This window comes from Barbus barbus (assembly GCF_936440315.1).
Source record: "Barbus barbus genome assembly, chromosome: 31".
NCBI lineage: Eukaryota > Metazoa > Chordata > Actinopteri > Cypriniformes > Cyprinidae > Barbus > Barbus barbus.
Genome location: NC_136759.1, coordinates 10,922,261 through 10,941,775, shown reverse-complemented (window position 1 = coordinate 10,941,775; position 19,515 = coordinate 10,922,261). Strand labels below are relative to the sequence as shown.

Below are 19,515 nucleotides of genomic sequence, written 5' to 3'. Positions count from 1 at the left end.
TATGAAGGTGGACACTGCCTGAATAATGTCCCCGTTATTCAAAAGGCTTAAAAAAAATTTTTTATCTAAAAATGCAGAAAGTCTCCTGTGAGGGCTAAGTTTAGGTGTAGGGTTGGTGTAGGGCAATAGCACACACAGTTTGTTCAGTATAAAAACCATTGCCCCTATGGAGAGTCCCCATAAACCACAAAAACCAACGTGTGTGTGTTTAATATTTGTGTTTTATATATATTGGTCAATTATAAATATATTGTCTTAATTAATGCAACAACTTTAACTTGATTAAAAACGAGAAATAAATAAATAATACGTTTTTAAAATAAATTAAACATTTTGCAATACTTTTACTTTAGGTCAGTTGCTTATGTAGTAGCTAAAATATGCATATTCATTTTACAATTTTCTGGTTGTTACTTTCGACATCATTGACACTCAGTTTCGATTTGTCGTGTTAAAAATCGTTTAGTGATCAAATGCATAAATGTTTGATTAAAAATAAAAAGTATGGTTGCTCTAAAGTGTGTGTGAGTGCAGCGCTGTGATGGAGTGAGCTGGCAGAATCTCAGCAGCAGCAGCGGCAGCGGCTGTATATCAGATGAAATGGTTTGGCCCTCGGGGTTACAGGAAGTTGTAGCAGCTGCCATGTTTAGCTGCTTTGTTGTAGATTTCTTGTAGGTTTCCTGCAGATTTTTTTAAGTGTTGCAATGGAGACGAGCTGGAGTTCATTTTTGTTTCAGGTAAGCCAGCCGTTCGAAATAAATCCCAACCGCGCGAGAAAAATATAAAATCGATCGGGACTCTTAAAAACAGCGCGAAGCGGGGATATTTGAGCTTTAAAAGCGGGATTTTAAGGCAGTAAAAACAATGGCAGCTAAGCTAGCTCACATTAGCCGCTAATGCTGCATCTCTCCCAGACTTCTAGCTGTGAATATGAGGGAGACGTACAAGAGATTTATTTCCCTCTTTTTCCCCTTCTCCTTCTCATTCACACTATTTGTACGTGCTTTTTTGCCTTTTTTATCTGAAGTTAAACACTTTTAGCTGACAGGTTATTCCTTAGTTTTGTGTACTCATTGATTTTGTTCTGGCAATTTGGGTGTTTTGACCAGACGCAACGTCCATGTCTGCGTATATAATAATAGAATACGATGTTTATGTGCATTTTTGGCACAGTTTTTTAATACTTAATTTTTCTTTTCAAATGGATCTCCATTATTCTCGTTTATTTCCTGTGTTTATTTTTATTTGTTGCTCCCTACTTTTATTGGAGGGAACAGGATAATGGCTGTGTTTCAAGATCTTCTCAGCTGCATATAATGAAAGCAAAAATACTGTAGAGGTTCTCTATTGTAGAACATTAGTATGATACCCCAAAATCTCACAGAACGTTTGTTGTTTAAGTTTGAAAGCACCTTATTATAAATATATAAATTTGGACTTAAAAAGGTGTTTTGCAGTTGAACTTTGCTGTATGGATGTAATGATTGATGTTATTAAAGCATGCATTGCATTGGTATGTGAGGTGCAAATGTAACTTTTGCACTGATGCATGAGGAATCTGCATGTTTGCACTGAAATGTGAATGCTTGGGTTATGGCTGTTATTGACAGCATGCAACTCTTTTTTTTTACCATTGATCTGATATGAGCTTGTACTTTAAACTTAACATAAAGGTAGCAAATATTGTTCACTCTTATGGCAAATTCCTGTGATGTTACTTTACCCGTGAAAACCGTTGTTTACTGTTGAATGCATTGGAATTACTAGGTGCTATGCTTTAGAGATCCGCTGAATGATTACCATTGGTAACATGTATGCATTTGGTAGATGCTTTTATACAAAGCCACTTACATTGCATTCAAAGTACACATCAATTCTTGCTTTCCTTGGGAATAAACCCCATGAACATGGTGTTGCTAGCACTATGCTCTAATGTTTGAGCTACAGGAAAGCTAAAAAAAACTGATTAGAAAAGTATAAGTATTGTTTTAAAAAAATATCAAACCAGTTAATAAATGTAGGCAAGATATGAATGTTAAGTTCTTATTATTAGGAGTGTAGTGACTCTTTTTTTATTAACTTTTCTCTTGGGAGAGAAACCATTTGAAGCGTTCTATGGCTCTAGGCTTTGTTCCAGAAAAAATTCCCAAAATGCATTTACTTGGAAATAGAAGCAGACAATGTCCAAAATGTTGTTGGGAGTTAATGGTAGGAAGGCTTGTAGCTTGTATCATCTTAACACTTATTTTTAATTGGACACACACTGAAACAATTTTGCAATCAACTCCAACATCAGATTTAGCTGTTTCTGTGACCATTGATTCATTGTTACACACTGTCTGAAACTTTCTTGACCACATTATGCATGTTTGTCTACTGTAGGATTTGACAGAAGTTTCTTCACGCTGCTTATCTTGCATGCACCATTCATAATCCATGTTTGATTTTGTGCAAGCTTTACCTCAAATGCTGATCTAGATATTGTCAGTAACGATCAGAATCCACTGACATTTAAGAGATAAATAACACAATGTTTGTTTCCTAAAATATTCCACAAAGTTCTTCTAAAATGCCTTATAACTCCCTAATATGGCTGGAACTATGAAATCTTTACACTGTAATAAATTACATCAGTTTTAAAACCACAAGATCAGTGATTTATTAAAACTGGTATAAAAAAGTGCTTAATTGTTCTGCTTGATTCTACCCATGTGATGAAGCATCTAATGAGACGGTGGTCTAGCGCATCACTCCTCATTGTTCTTCAAGCGTCACAGGTTATTCATGAGCGAGGCATTGTCCGGCTCCCAACAGGCATCTCCTAATCCGTCTGCAGCAAACAAGAAACTGATTCACTGGCTTCTGTCTTTGGAGTAAAGGAGTTTTGCTTGCTCTTGTTCTTGCCTTTGGTTTCTTGACAGATTACATGAGCAGATATGTTGGTTTTGATGCCACATGTTTAATTTTGGCATTGTTATTAAGCTATTTTTCTCTATTTCACCAACAGGAACGGCTGTAATAGGCTTAAACAGATTTAACCGTGCGTCTGCTGTCTTCACCGATCACGGTTAAAGTTTTGAGGCTTGCGCAGCAGATCAGAGTGTGTCAGTTTTTATATCATATTATGAATTCCAAGTCCATTTTCCACATTATGGCTATGTACACAATGCAGATTATCATATGTGCCAATACGTCGTTCAAATATATAAGCTCACAATAGCAGTACTTTAAATGTCATAAATTTGCTTCAGATTTCATTTTGCATTTAGTCATACTTGTCAGATTTAGATCTGCGTTTTGAAGTACCTGCAGTTCTTGCATTTTTATGTACATTGTTCAACCTCCATATTATTTCTTTTGGAGTGACCTCAGCTTTCAGTGTGGATTTGTATCAAAATCATCCAAGCGGCAGGAAGAGCAGGCCGCTGTCACTGTTTAGCAAACTTGAATGCATCCAAATTCAAATATACTCATAGAACTACTGCTAACCCATACCAGCAAATAGTGCTGGGTTAACAATGTTCAAAGCAGCTGTGTCCCATCTAATTGCACATTTTGTAGAGCGAGGTCACCTAATAAAGCTCACAAAGACCTCCTACGTGGTTTTTAGGTGAAAATGCAAACTGAACACGTCTGTTCTTACATACTTTTAGGATATGTAAGCCTGTAAGTTTAATGTGGCATAGTGTTTCCCCGGCCATCATCAGAGGCAGGTCCAGCCTGCAGGTCTCTCGTTACTGTAGGCTGTATACTATATTACCTCAGTGGTACAATTGTGTTGGTGAATACCCACCCCCCACCCCACCAACTGGATGCCGTGACCAATGGGACAATGAAGGCAGCTGCAGAACGGGGAGCCTAATAGTCGTGTAGTCTTTCAGCTGCTCTTGTTTTAGGCCTTGCGCTGTACCCCCCCCCCCCCCCCCCCCCCACTCCCCCCCCCCCCTGAAGACTTTTTTTTTTTTTTTTTTTTGGATTAGACAAAATATAGCTTTTATTTTATATTTTTTGATTATTTTATATTTTGGTTTTAATTTACATTTTGTTTTATTATTTTTTTAAATGTTATTTTTTTGAGAGTATTATTTAGTATTGCAACACTTGCTTTATTGTGATTATAAAACCATGTCTATTTCACTCATGCTGGATTTTTCTGTTCTCGGCAATTGTAACGGTTGTTCGTTCTTTAATTTATAATTATGTTCTGTTCTGTTGTGTTTTTTTTTGTTGTTGTTTTTTTGTTTTTTGAGTTTTTGTTTTTTAACCTGTAACAAATTTTGGCCAACAAAACAAACCTTATTTCATCTTCTCCTATTTATTGTGGTATTTAATTGTTTACCGCCAAAAATTATATTTTTTGTCATTTTGTACCCTAATGTCATTTTAAACCAATACTGGTTTAAAATTGTGAACACCGCCATTTTACAATGAAATTGAATGGCATAGTCCCAAATTGAGTTACTGTATTCTATTTTATTGCACTATATTCCGTTTTATTAAATGAAAAGTTGTCAGCACCGATAACCTTGTGGGCAGCACACCAACATACAGCGTAGTAGTGCTACAGGCGTCACAAGTTCGAATCCTGACTCGAGGACTTTTCCTGATCCCGTCCCCATATCTCTTTCCCACTTTGCTTCCTGCCAGCTCTGTACTGTCCTATCATAATAAAGGCAAAAACACCAAAAATAAGTCTTGAAAAAAAAGATGTCATGAAAGGAACTTTTTCTCCTCCACAGTATCTCTCAAATTTCATTTGGACTTCCACATAGCCTATTCAAACATGAATGAACCAGCAATGTTTAGCGGCATTAACATACATATTGACATCTTGATTTGCCATGTTTGAATATGCAAATGATATTTAAGAACTGCAAGAATTTACTAAATGTATTGGATACTTTTATGGCAGTTTTGGTGCTTGGCCGCATATGTCCCACCTTCACTTATAGAAAAGAACTATGTGAACATTCTGCCTTCAGACTTGCTCCTTTGACCATGTAGTCGTTGTTGTGTATGACATGATGTAAGTTTAGCAGAACGTCCTGAGCCTGTGAGGCCAGTCACATGAGGAACCGCTTTTATTACAGGCTCAGATCATTTTACAACCAGTAGATTTATGTTTGCAGGCTGCGGGAAGCTGGTAATTTCTTGTGCAAAAACACTGAAGTCTCTGATATGATGCACACGTCTGCACATTCGCATCTTGCCCTGACGTGATCTAAAGATTCCAGTTAGTCCCACAGGGATTATGTTTGCCAAGAATTACGTCTTTTTTTTATGCATCTGCTTTTTCTCGTCTTGAAGTATGTTGCTCTTTTCTTAAAGAGTTGCTTCTTATGGACAGTTTTTGGCATGTTCTCTTACATCTGAATGTAAGAGTCCACATTCCTTCTCATTCTCTCTCTCCCTCACTTTCAGTTCAGCTTTCTCAATCTCTCCAATATCTCATTAGTCATCCTGCACATTGCTGAACAGCTGACTGTCCCCCTGCTAGGTCCCAGTCAGGGCTTCTCTTGTTTTCCAAGTTGCACAGATGCCCTGGAAATGAGTCAGTTTCTATTTTTGCTAAACATTTAACACGTCTCTCAGCTGAGGTCGTGTCTACCTCATACTGGCCAATAACAACACTGGCCCATAATATCACAGCCAGGCTTTTCACACAGCTCGGGCTATGAGTTTGCATCAGGTGTTCAAAGCAAATGATACACAGTCAGGTTTTATTACTGAAAATTGTATTTATCGTTATCATTTAATATAGAATATATATTATTGGCTGGTATTTAATTTAAACCTTTGTCATCACTTAATGCTTACTAATAATTTAATAATCATGTTACATGTAAGCTTTAGAAGTCTTAAAATTAATATTTGTTTTTCATGCTGTAATATTGTGATGCCTCAATTCCCTTTGTTGCATTAAAATGACTCATTTTTGGTTCATTTATTTAGTCAAAATGTTATAAAACTTTAATATCAGCCATTGATCAAGTATCAGCCATACCATTAAAAATTACAGTTACTTTTACTTTACTTTACTTTTACTTTTGTCATTTAGCAGACGCTTTTGTCCAAAGCGACTTACAAATAAGAAAAAGTAACTAAAACTAAAAAGTTACAACTCTATAAATACTATCTACCCACATATTTAAGAAAATAAAGAAATTAAATAAAATTGACACATGCATATAACAACAACATTTCAATAATAAACATATCAATGAAAAAATTAAATAAAAAGCGATACTTCTATCCCTTGCCAGTGTCCCTGCCCGGTGGAGTCGCACGGTAGAGTCGATGGTCTTTACACTCTTTGGTCTTCACACTAAGAGGGCTTCACACGACGACTGCCGCGACCGCTGGCTTAGCATTCTTTATTGTTTTTAAAATAGAGAAAAGTTTAAAAATTCAAAAGTTTAGAGTCAGTAAGATTTTTTTTTCCCTTCAATAAATAAATTAATATATTTATTCAGCAAGGATACTTTAAATTGATCAAAATAGACAGGAAAGACATTTGTTGCACAGGATTTCAATTTCAAATAAATGCTGTTTTCAACATTCTATTCATCAATGAATCCTGAAAAGAAAATATCATGGTCTCCACAAAAATATTGCAACTTTGATGATAAAAAAGATTTGTTACTTGTGCAAAAAAAATCAGCATTCTAGGATGATTTCTGAAGGATCATGTGACACTGAACATTCAGTAACGGCTGCTGAACTTTGCATCATAGGAATAAATGTAATGTTTTCTGCTTTAATAGATTTAAAATTTAAGTTGTAAAAACTATTTTACAATTTTACTGTATTTTGATCAAATAAATGCAGCCTTGGTGAGCATAAGCATCCTTCAAAAACTAGTGGTTGACTTGCGATATTGCCAATGCTGATATATCGGCCGATATTTGACATTTTTTCCAAGTGTCAACATCGGCCAATAGTTTTTTTTGTTTTCTGACAGCGATGAGAATGGCAGCACCTGAGCACAGCACTCTCCCTTTTCATCGTTTTCTGTCACAGTTTAACAGTTCTTTCTAGTAGGTATAGAAGTCTGTCTGATAATCAAATAGAATGTTAAACAAATGAATTAAAAGGTGTACAAAAAAGTTTTATAACGATTTTATATTATAAGTAATAGAAAGGCAAACACAATTCTTTCTCGTTTACCATCAGCATTCAGCATATACACATTTATTTAAACAAATCTTTGGATGTCTAATAAACATTTAATTTCACAAACTTTGCAGACTTAGTTGGATCCAGCTGTGAGATCTTGTAAAGTATCCATTTGTATATTGCATGATTGCGTGGTCTCTGCGCGACGGTTGTTCCATTTGAATTGAATGCTGACAGGAGAGTTCAGCTTCACTAGATGCACAATCGAAAAAATGCTCCGATCGATCGGCCGGTATCGGTATCGGTACTCATACATTTGGCCGATCTCACAAACCGATCGCAATTTGATGACACCAATGCGTGAAAACGTATATATGCGTGGGATGCTGCAAGTCATCACCGGTGTGGCGTCTTGTAACAACTGGTTTGAGTATTGGTTATAGATAGATAAATAAATAGTAAGAAAAATAACACTATTTGCAGCATTGTGTTTTTTCCTGCTGTATTTTAGTGAAAGTAATCTCTAATTTTGCCTCTCACCGTGTTTTTGTTGTTGTTAAAATAACCACAGCAGCTCTTGAACTTGGCGCCAGTGTTGTGCCCATTTTCGCCCCCCTGCCAAATTATTACCCCTCTCGTTGAAATCGCTATGATTGCCTAATCCTAACCCCTCCACCACACCTAACCCTAAACCTACCAATACTGGGGGGGTAATAATCTGTTAGGGGTCAGAATTAGGCACAACACCGGCGCTCATCCAGAGAGAGAGAGAGAAAGCGCAGCTGAAAGGGCTTGAATAAAGCACGTTTAGCTTTAGATAAAAATACGAGGATATAGCGCTGAAAGATATTTATCATAAACGCCCCTGAGCGCTTATGTGATCCACTCTACTGTTTTGATGTGCTGCTCACTTAAAATGGTGCTGCTGTTACGGCTCGCGGTCCGGATGGATGCCAGGGTGCGGATGCGGTCTGCCTTTTGAAAATCAGTTATATAAGTTGCTTTTAAAATATTTTAAAATAAGTCCTTTTCCTCGAGTCGAGTAAAGTCTGGAGTCATTTCAGGTCAAGTCAAGTCTGAAGGTGCGACTCCAGACAGTCCGAGCACTCTGCCTTTGGTTGCATCAGACACATTTTGTTTGCATTTATTTTGGTCTTATATTAAGTATCCTGATATACATAATGTTCTGCATAAACACCATTTTAAAGGAATATTAAAATGTTAGCTGTATAAGGAGTAATTTTTGTGATTATTTATATAACATTATTACATGTTATATAAAGCTTGAAGCATCAGAATCGGCATCGGGCGATCACCATGACAAGAAATCGGTACTCTGTATCGGCTGCAAAATTCCTGATCGGAGCATCCCTAATATATATATATATATATATATATATATATATATATATATATATATATATATATATATATATATATATATATATATATATATATATATTCCCAATGCACAAAAACTTCCCAGATTACTGAGACCAGGGGCCTGTTTCATAAAACAAGTTTACCAAATAAGTCAGGTTTATTTCAGTTACAAATAGACTTATTGTCAATTGATTTGGTTCAAAATAAGTCAGACTAACTGAAATAAGCCTGGCTTCTTTGGTAAACTTGTTTTATGAAACGGCCCCCTGTTGTTTACAGTGTTTACTTCCTTTTTATTTATATATATTTTTAAATATTTATTTATTTGTGAAAAATACTGTAATAGGATTACAAAATCAAGTAGTTGTCTCAAAGTATAAGTATGTTTATTTTACACTTATCATTTTCAGATTATGTAAAATTTCTTATGTTAGAATAAATAAAAATTATATATAGGCTTTATATTGGCCATCGGCCACCCTGCTCTCTAAGATATCAGCATCGGTTGTCAAAAAACCAATATTGGCCGACCACTATCAAAAACATTTTTAAAAAACTTACCAACCACAAACATGTCAACTATAGTGTATTAAATAGTGGTCGACCAATATATCGCCAAGGCCAATATACTGACTGATATCTGGCATATTTCAAATATCGGCATCGGCCAATAAGTTTTTCTGTTTGGCCGATATGTTCACGCAACATACTTTTATTTTGACGGTGCTGAGAACAGCAGCACCTGCACACACAGCACTTACATTCTCCCTCTATTATTATTTGCTGTAGAACTGTTGAACAAATTAATTAAAAGGTATGCAAAAAAGTATCATAACAATTGCTTAAATGTTATTAGTAATAGAAAGGCAAACATTATAATACTGTATTGTTTACCGTCAGTATACAGCAAATACGCATTTATATAATTTCAACAAATGTCTAATAAACATTTAATTCCACAGACCTTGTGGACTTAGTCCAGTCTAGTTGTGAGATCTTGTGAAGTGTGCATTTGTGGCCTGCAAGATCGCGTGTTCTCTGCATGACAGTCGGTCCATGCTAATTGAATGCACGATCAACAAAAACATTAGACTTTTGATTTCAAGTTATGCTTCGCTTTATCCAATTTCCTACTGTCGTATTCATGTAGTTTTTACTGCGTGCCCAATGAACACAAACGTCACAGATTCCCAGAGTGCCCTGTTGGTTACAGTGTTTACTTTCTTTTTATTTATATATTTTTAAATATTTATTTGTGAAAAATGCTATAAGGAAGTTGTCATCTATAAACTATAATTGTGTTTATTTTACACATTTATTTTTTATATAATTCATTTTCAAATTATTTCAAATTTCTCAAACATTAATTAAAATAATTATAATTAAAATAAAAAAATATTATTTTATATCGTGAATGTATATCGTATACCCTCCTCTCTAAGATATCGGCATTGGCTGTCAAAAAACCAGTAGTGGTCGACCACTAGTGTTAAAATACGCTTTGTCAGTTTTGGTTTTGTTTCAGGTCTAAAAGCTTGAAAGAATTTTTCAATATGCTAAGATGTCTTTCTTTTTCTATCTCAGCAGGCCAATGAAGCCCTCCACCACCATCACCAGAACAGCCTGCTGCCGCTGCTCAACTCTGAGCCGCTGGATCAAAAGCCTGTTCTTCCCATCCCACTCGACCAGAAACCCCCAGTCAGTGCGGCTGACCTCCTCAAAGACAACATGGGCGGTGGAACGGGCGGAGGGGGAGGAGGTGGTGGTGGCGGCGGTGGTGGTCAGGTAGTAATAAAGAAGGAACCCAAGTCAAAGACTGCCTTCATATGCGGCTACTGCAACAAGGCCTTTCGGGACAGTTACCACCTCCGGCGGCATGAGTCTTGTCACACGGGCATTAAGATGGTGTCACGGCCCAAGAAGACAACCACAGCGCCCACCATGGTGCCTCTCATTTCCACTGTGCCACGGGACAACAACGGCAACCCTTCCTACGTCTCCACGATGGCTGGCATCCTCACCACTGCCACCACTTCCGCATCTACAGCCGCGGGCGTGATGTCGGTCCTGCCTCAGCAGCAGCCAGCCGTACCCAAGAAACCCCCCAAACCGGTGAAGAAGAACCATGGCTGCGAGATGTGCGGCAAGGCCTTCCGTGATGTCTATCACCTCAACCGCCACAAGCTCTCACACTCGGACGAGAAGCCCTTCGAGTGCCCCATATGTCACCAGCGTTTCAAGAGGAAGGACCGCATGGCCTACCATGTGCGCTCGCATGACGGCGGCGTGCACAAGCCGTATATCTGCTCTGTTTGTGGGAAAGGCTTCTCTCGGTATGTCCAGCGATTTCTTAAAAAAAAATAAAAAAAAAAATTATACCTTTTTTTTGTTTCATTTTTTTAATAGAAGAAACCAATTTGTCTCACTTATATTTATGTAGCGCTTTATACAGTATATAATGTTTCAAAGCAGCTTCACAGTAAAAAAGCAGGAAAATAGCAGAAGCAAGGATGAAAACTTTAAAAAGTAGACAAATCCAAATTCTGCTGTAAAGCATCTGTAAATAAAACAATAGTGTCATTATACGCATAATTTTCCAAAGGTTATTTATCCTGAAAAGATCTCATTTACTTTTTACAAGCATCCACAAGCTTTCATGCCTGTGGCTGCCAGGTGTCAAAATTTCAAATTCCCCAATCACAGCTTTTCTCTTAAATTAATACATTTTCTGCCCGTTGTTTTACTTAATCTTCCCAATTTGGCAACTGTGCACTCTTTCTGCTTTAAGAAAAAAGTGCAGAAGATCTGAAAACATATCAGTTTAGCAATTTCCTCCACGATATTTTGCTCAAATGAATGTACAACACAGCCTGTCTGTTTTCTTTCATGCAGTTGTTTGCGCTGCAATACAGCCAAATGTGAATCTTAACTGTATTGTTTACAATTGTGGTTGCTCAAATGCGTGCAACCTCTGTGCCACTATATAAATAAATTTTTGTTGTATAGTTTTAATAGAAAAACATTAACATGGTTTGCAGTTGTTGCAGTTAATATTAGGAATTTCAGTGGTTTACCTTTGGAAAGCTTCTTGTTGGACCAGTTTCCATAATGTAAAGACTATGTTAATTTATTTAAGAAATTTAATGCATCAGGAAACTAGATGAGGTAAAAAAAAAGCCATGTGAGTTTATGTTCTCTTGATTTGTACTTATGTGAAAGTGCAGTAATAATAAAATGTAATTTTAGTCATCTTTTTACAATAATAATGATTACTCGCAATTATCAGTTTAACTATTATTGTACAGCCCTAATAATAGTATCATTATGCAGTTCAGTTCAAGTTTTGTTTTCTTCCATGTACAGTGACGTCATTTTTATTGTTTGTGATTTCCTCTCCAACAGACCGGATCATCTTAGCTGTCATGTCAAGCACGTACACTCCACAGAACGACCCTTTAAATGCCAAGTAACGGTAAGACCTGCACAATCAAACTGTTTCATTGGTCTGTCGCACTCAGTCCACACACTGATTTGTCTCTCCGTCACTACAGGCCTGCACGTCCGCCTTCGCCACCAAAGACCGTCTGCGTTCACACATGATACGGCATGAAGGCAAAGTCACCTGCAACATTTGCGGGAAGATGCTGAGTGCCGCCTACATCACCAGCCACCTCAAGACCCACGGCCAGACCGGCTTCACCTCCCCCTGTAACAAAGGTATGCCAGTTCTCCAACAATTTTCAGATGTCCTCTAGGATGACTTTCACACTAAGAGAGGTGGCACTGGTTTCTCTTGATCCTGCCACATAAATTAGTGCTTTCTGATTGTTTGCCACCTGTGTGATTTGATGTTGCTATTACAAAATGGAATTGTCCTTTTTGTTCACTTTTCATAATATTAGGTGCCAAACCTGGCCTTTTAAAGTCCACAAATGTCAGCTGTGTACTGTGAATATTGGATATTCAATTATGTAGAGGTTAGGTAAAAATAAGAGATATTCAGGCCTTAGCTGCAAGGATTTTTCTTCAGTTCTGGTTTTTACTTTTCATTAGTCCCACCACATTATTAGGGCCCAAGCCAGTAAGGCGCAGGGCCCTATTGTTCTTCTAAGGATTATTATTTTTTTTTTTTTTATTTTTTTTTTTATTTTTTATTTCAATCATCCGGGCACTTTTGGGGGCCTTAACGTGCCCGAAAACTCTCGAAAATTGGCACGCACATTGGAACCTGCGGCCATTAGGACGCCGCTGAGGCTGGGACCCGGGCGTGGCACAGGGGCTCTACGGCACCCCCTGGAAAATTGTCAGAAAACTTGATGTATAGCTCACACATACTTGCACGTATTCATATGAAACTCGGTACACATATAGAACTCATTGAGCTGAACAACTTCCGCGCAGCATGTCATAGGCTCCGCCCAACAGGAAGTCGGCTATTCAGGGCTGTTTAAAAAGCGCATGCTCTGGAATTTGATATACTCCTCTGAGGATTTCCATACGATTGCCACCAAACTCGGTGAACATGATCTCAAGACATTGGGGACGCTAAATTGCGAAGATATTTTTGATATGTCGAACGGTTTGCCCGTGGCGAGGCGATGAAGTTATGGCGAAAAATGAGACCCAGGAAATGCCTAATAACGTCCACATACATTGTATGATGTAGATCAAACTTCAGTGATTTGTTCGTTGTATGATGCCGATCGGATAGATGTGACTATTATGACTGAAAGTTATAGCGCCACCAACTGGCTGCAGGAAGTGTGTCGTTTTCAAAATGCTTTGAATTCAGCATCTTCTTTTTACTCGATTTGCTTCAAACTTCACCAGAATAATGTCAAAACACGGCCGATGTAAAACTGTGAAGGCAATATTGATATCTAAAAGTATGTTGCCATGGCAACGTGTCAAAGTTGAAAATTCGTTTCTGGTGATTTTGAGGCAGATAACATGTTTAGAATGTCATGAAACTCAACACACATATGAGTATTAATGATAGTTAGACACTGGAAAAAGCTCATAAACGGGCGTGGAAGAGGCACTCTATAGCGCCACCTTTTGTCAAAAATGGGGGGGTTAGTTTTAGCTACAGACACCAAACTCGGTACATAAATTGTTCTAATTAATCCGGACAACTTTCTAATTTACAGTCATTAGCTACGACCAACAGGAAGTCGGCTATATTTATTTTAATGTGGGTTTTTTTTAAAAACGGGCTGTAAACAAATTAATACTCCTCCAAGCAGAAACACGGAAATCACACCAAACATTTTTTATCATGATGCCAAAATACTGAAGATGCTAAATTGCGGACGTATTTAGGATATCTTGAACGATGATTTAATGGCAATTTATTAAAGTTACAGTAAAAAAGATAATTTTTTTTTTTTTTTATCTTTTAAGAGAAGCTTCCAAACACTTCATAAAAAATTACATACACAGAACAATATAGTCTGAGGATATGTGATTAATTTCATGAATTTACAATACACTATGCTTAGGAGAAAATTTAAAAACTATCAGAAAGCTGTTAGACTGCTGAGTGAGAGCTCCCTGCCAGCCTGCATCTGAGTGAGAGATCCCTGTCAGCCTGCATCTGAGTGAGAGCTCCCTGCCAGCCTGCATCTAAGTGAGAGATCCCTGTCAGCCTGCAGCTGAGTGAGGGGTGGGGGTGGGGGTGGGGTGGGGTGTGAGTGACTGTGTGGATTGAGGAGCTGGGTGAGAGAGAGAAAGAGAGAGAGAGGGTCTGTTTTTTAAAATCTTTAAAAAATGCTTATAAATCATTAAATAAGGTCTCAATTCTTAACATTAGGAAATGCATTAATTAACGTGAACTAACAATGAAAAATATATTTTTACAGCATGTTAATTCTTCCATGATAGTATGAACTAACAAAGAACAATTTTTTTAAAGCATTTATTAATCTTTTTAATGTTAGAAAAATAGTCATGTTCAAAAGATAAACTTTAAAATGTAATAATATATTAACACATTTTGGAATTAATATTGATCAACATTAAATGGTATATAATTATTAATGTTTATATATATATAATGATAGCTACAGACACCAAACTCGGTACATAAATTGTTCTTATTAATCCGGACAACTTTCTAATTTACAGTCATTAGCTACGACCAACAGGAAGTCGGCTATATTTATTTTAATGTGGGTTTTGTTTTTAAACAGGCTGTAAACAAATTCATACTCCTCCAAACAGAAACACGTAAATCACACCAAACATTTTTTCTTATGATGCCAAAATACTGAAGATGCTAAATTGCGGACGGATTTAGGATATCTTGAACGATGATTTAATGGCAATTTATTAAAATTACAGTAAAAAAGAGAAAACTTTTCTTTTTTTTTTTCTTTTAAGAGCAGCTTCCAAACACTTTATAAAAAATTACATACACAGAACAATACAGTCTGAGGATATGTGATTAATTTCATGAATTTACAATACACTATGCGGAGGAGAAAATTTAAAAACTATCAGAGTTCTCCTGTCTCTGTGCTTCTAATGTTTGCGGTAGGTGACTGGGTGGGTGACTGACTGTGTGAGTTCAGTGAGTGTGGAGGGGGAGAGAGAGAGAGAGAGGGTCTGTTTAAACATCTCAATAAAATCCTTAAAAAATGCTTATAAAGCATTAAAGGTTTTGATAACACTTTATAATTAAGTCTCATTTGTTAACAGTAGTGAATGCATTAATTAACATGAACTAACAATGAAAAATATATTTTTTACAGCATGTTAATTCTTCATTGATAGTATGAACTTACAATGAACTAACAATGAACAAAATAGTTTTTATATTAGAAAAATAGTCATGTTCAAAAGATAAAACTTTAAAATGTAATAATATATTAACACATTTTGGAATTGATTTTGATCAACATTAAATGGTATATATTTATTAATGATGTAAATTAACAACAGTTAAATAATGTTGTTTTTTAACATTGGTTAATTCACAAATAACATTAAATATTAACAATATATTTTTTACTTTATTAATTTGTGTTAGAAAAAATTATTCATGTTAGTTAATGGAAAAATAAATCATTAAAAAATGCTTATAAATCATTAAAAGCTTTGGTAACTATAATAATTTCTCATTTGTTAGCATTAGTAAATGCATTAACTAGCATCAACTACCAATGAAAAATATATTTTCACAGAATTTAAAGTTTTATATGTTCTGTGTGTGTGTGTTTCACAGAGTTGATGGTTTGGATTAACCCTTTAATTGCCGTATCCCTTAAAACCAAACTGCCAGAGGGTTACTGTGATGCTTGTGCTCGCTGGGCACCGTTTTATCGATGCCACCGGGGTGGCGTATGCTGACGGCTTGGGCCCGTCATCGCTGCTCGCAGCTATATTGTATTTTATTACTACTACAATTAATTTACTAGTGATATTTATCATAAAATGTTAGATTTTTGCCAAACAATCCACAATTTTATTTACAGTGTTTACAGAAAATGTAAACAATTTCTTTAGAAACATTTGTCTTTAACAATGTATTATAGTTACTATTTTTACAAAAAATAGTTTTTATTTACAAAGATTTATTTCTTAACAACAAGCTAATTTAAAATAAAGTTGGTATGTAATGCAAAACATTGGTTTGTAGGTTTTACTGATACTTTCAAGACCAAGTCATTTTTGGCAATCTAGCCATTTAAAAAAAAAAAATTATGTTGGTGACAATTTTGCAACCGCAATCTGGAATACATTGCAGTAAACCGAATGTAGAAGATCCATAAATGTAAAGTATTCAGGGGCATTAACAGCTACTATTGGCCATCTTTATTACTGAACCCTGCATTTTCTGTCTTGCCCACAGTGTAACCCTAGAAATCACCCCAATGTTTTATTCACTCCTTCCTTTTTTACTTTTTCCGGTCAGACTCTAACAACGTGTGCAACTCTGCCTCAGTCACTGCTACAACCGCGTCCAACACTACGGCCATGAACCGCGGCAATGCCAGCAACCCTGTCACCATCGCCACCCAGATGAACATCACCACCAACACAGTCAACATCACCTCCCCCATCAGCCTTCAGCATCCAGTCACCATCACTGCTCCCGTCAACATCGCCTCGGTCAACATCCCAGCTACGGCACCCATGAACATCGCCCATCCCGTCGCCATCACCTCGCCCATGTCAATGAACATCACCGGTCCGCTCAACATTGCCATGAGGCCGATGGAAAGCATGTCTTTCCTCTCACAGGTCCTGCCTTCCACCCCGCCCTGGTAGATCCCAACGTCCCGTCCGCCTTCTCCTAGTAAACCTCATGTCTCCCGTTTTAGTCTTCCTCTCCAGCTGTGAGGGAAAAAAGAGCCTGGAGGAATGGCGAGTATAGGAAAATGACAGTCCGCTGCGGCAAGGAATCATGTGGATTGAGTTATTGCATGGAGTGGAAGACTGACATGCTGTATGTGTGGGGATTTCACTTTTCTAGTGCCAGAAAATCCTTGCCAGTCGGCTGTTTGAAGCGGAGCGCTTCATTGTTAGTGTTAACGGTTTAAGGACTTTGGCAAATATTAACTGTGAGGATTTTATTTTTGTTACATTAGCTTCTCAGTATTTCATAGTTTTATGCATATTAATGAGTCACGTACAACAAAAGGGACAGTGGCTTCCATTAATGGAAGATGAGAGGGTTTTCTTTTTTTTGAGACAATACTCTACAAATGAGGAAAATTTAGAATAAGTTTTTAAAAGGCCTCATTTCATTGTAAGCCTTTTAATCTGTAGCTGTGTTTTTATTTTTATTATTATTATAATTATTCTTCTTTATTGGTAATCTTTGGAGTTGGTCATTCCTGATTGTAGAATAATTACGTTCTTTTTCAATAGCTGGGATATTCTACTGCTTAGTGGGGTTGAACATTAACAGTTACAATCTTGCACTGAACACACATCTCTTTGGTGATTATTCTGACGGCAGTATTATTTTAGATCAAATATTTTGAGTGTTCGCATAGATGCCTGGTCACCAAGTGGCCGACTTCAACACTGAAAGGTCCATTTTTATTCTTAAGAGCATTTAGTTTTGTAACCGTGACGTCTCTGCTCTTCCTTTCCGAAGGACGAGGGCTGTATGTCCTTAGGACCTTTTGCTCAGGAAATTTGCTGAGGGTGTCCCAACTTACTCTGCTCCTGTTATGGACAGAATTGCGCATAATACTTTCTTCCAGACCTAATTTTCTACGCAATTAACACACTAAACATAGTTCCCTTTATTGGCGAAAACTGAGAGGCACCTCAAAAGGTTTGAGGTGCCATATACTCTTCAGCCGTTGACGTGATCGTCCGTCACAGGAGCGTAAATTAACCTCTGTTGCTTGTTTGTTTACCCCAGTCAGAGTAAAAACCAAAACTGCCTTCAGATTCTCAGGGTTTGTCATAATGTTTGGAGTAACCCAGATTAAAAATAACAGAATCGGCTTGCGCAGATATCCCCAAACTAGTTATTCTCTTCAATTTTCCTTTCCCTGTTGGATATAATAAGCAATACGCCTTTCTCAGTCCTCCTTTTGACCGAGCCGGACAGCTGTCGCACCCGTTTTATGTTATTATATGGGGAGACCGATGAAAGGTATGTAGTCACGTGACCCTCTAAACCAGGGTTGTGTGCGCTTGTGTGATGTGAATGAGTCTCAAACAACGAGTAAAACCAGCTGAATGTGATCGTACTTTAAATGATGATGTCATAGCTACCACCACCTCGGCGTAAATCGTCGGAAGAAGGTTTAGTTTGTGTTAACTCTCAGCCCCAGTGTTTCCCAACCAGCATTGACCTGGTAGCAAAGCATTTGTGGTCTTAAATTAGTATTAGATGGACTTACATGTAGGGTTGTGAAAACAAAAATCATTTAATGGCCTGTTTTACGTTTTTGTTTTGTTTGTTTTTAAATGTTGCCTTCAGTAGAGGCGGATTATTACGACTGAGAACTGGAATTCAAGGAATGTGACTGAAAAAACACTACAACGACAAAAACAAACGAAAGGGTTTTTAATTGTGATTTAAATGTGTGTCCTTCCACAATGGCGTCACTTCTGTGCCTGAACTGCATGTCTGAAAATGCCACCGTGAAACGCATCAGTCTCCTCTCAGATAAGACGAGCTGTGCTCAGCGATGGAAACTGCCTGGGCGGCCAACTGCAGTTTAACTGTTTACCAAATGTGTGTGGAGATTTAAAATCTATTTTGCATATGAAATATCAAGTTGCCATGTTTGAGGAATTTATTTTATTTTTTTTATATCCTATAAAGTATTGCTCATGAAGTTACTCCTTATGCATTAGTATCTTTTAAAGAACATCAATGGGGCAAAAACAAGAAAAGACTTGGTGTTCGGTTTTGGATTGGAGAGTTTAGTCCTTTCGTGTCCTTTTGATTAAATTGGCAAACCTATGTGAAGGTCAATGAATGTATATCTTTGTACAAAAACATTTAGCTCAGAGAACGTGGTAGTTACGATAGACACATGCAAGGAAAATAACCTTTTATAAGACTTTTTGTATTAGAACATTAACATTGGTAATTTTGTATATATATGAAAACTAGGCTTTTTTTGGTTAGCAGAAATGTAAAAACATTCCTACTTTTTTTTTTTTTTTTTTTTTAAATGTATGTCAAGAATAATTATGTAAACACATTGCGCAATGTTTTATGTGCCTTTTATTTGGGTTGTCTAAATAAAAGAAAACTGTCAAGTATGATTTGCCTCGTTCTCTCAATGCTTTGCAGGGAGTTTTGCTTTTGTCAAATGATAGATTTCAAATAAATGCTGCTCTTTTAGACTTTCTATTCATCAAATAAATGTTTCCAGCACTGATTCTAGTAAGAAAGGTTTGAGTACCAAATAAGCATATTAGTTTGATTTCTGAAGGATCACGTGACACTGAAGACTGGACTTTTTTCCGGTCTTGAAAGTTAATGAAAATTAATACATAAGGGCGTACATTAGGCATCTGACCGTATAAGCAATGATT

The 19,515-nt window shown here is 36.9% G+C and overlaps 1 protein-coding gene across 1 annotated transcript; it reads left to right on the top strand.

Moving 5' to 3' along the window:
• The first annotated feature begins 543 nt into the window (after nucleotides 1-543).
• LOC306851111 (vascular endothelial zinc finger 1-like) lies at nucleotides 544-19,239 on the top strand. The gene is made up of 5 exons (XM_079387206.1): nucleotides 544-737; nucleotides 10,084-10,832; nucleotides 11,902-11,971; nucleotides 12,051-12,216; nucleotides 16,415-19,239. The coding sequence occupies exons 1-5, from the start codon at nucleotides 705-707 to the stop codon at nucleotides 16,768-16,770; spliced, it is 1,374 nt and encodes a 457-aa protein (XP_079243332.1). The 5' UTR covers nucleotides 544-704; the 3' UTR covers nucleotides 16,771-19,239.
• Nucleotides 19,240-19,515: the final 276 nt, after the last annotated feature.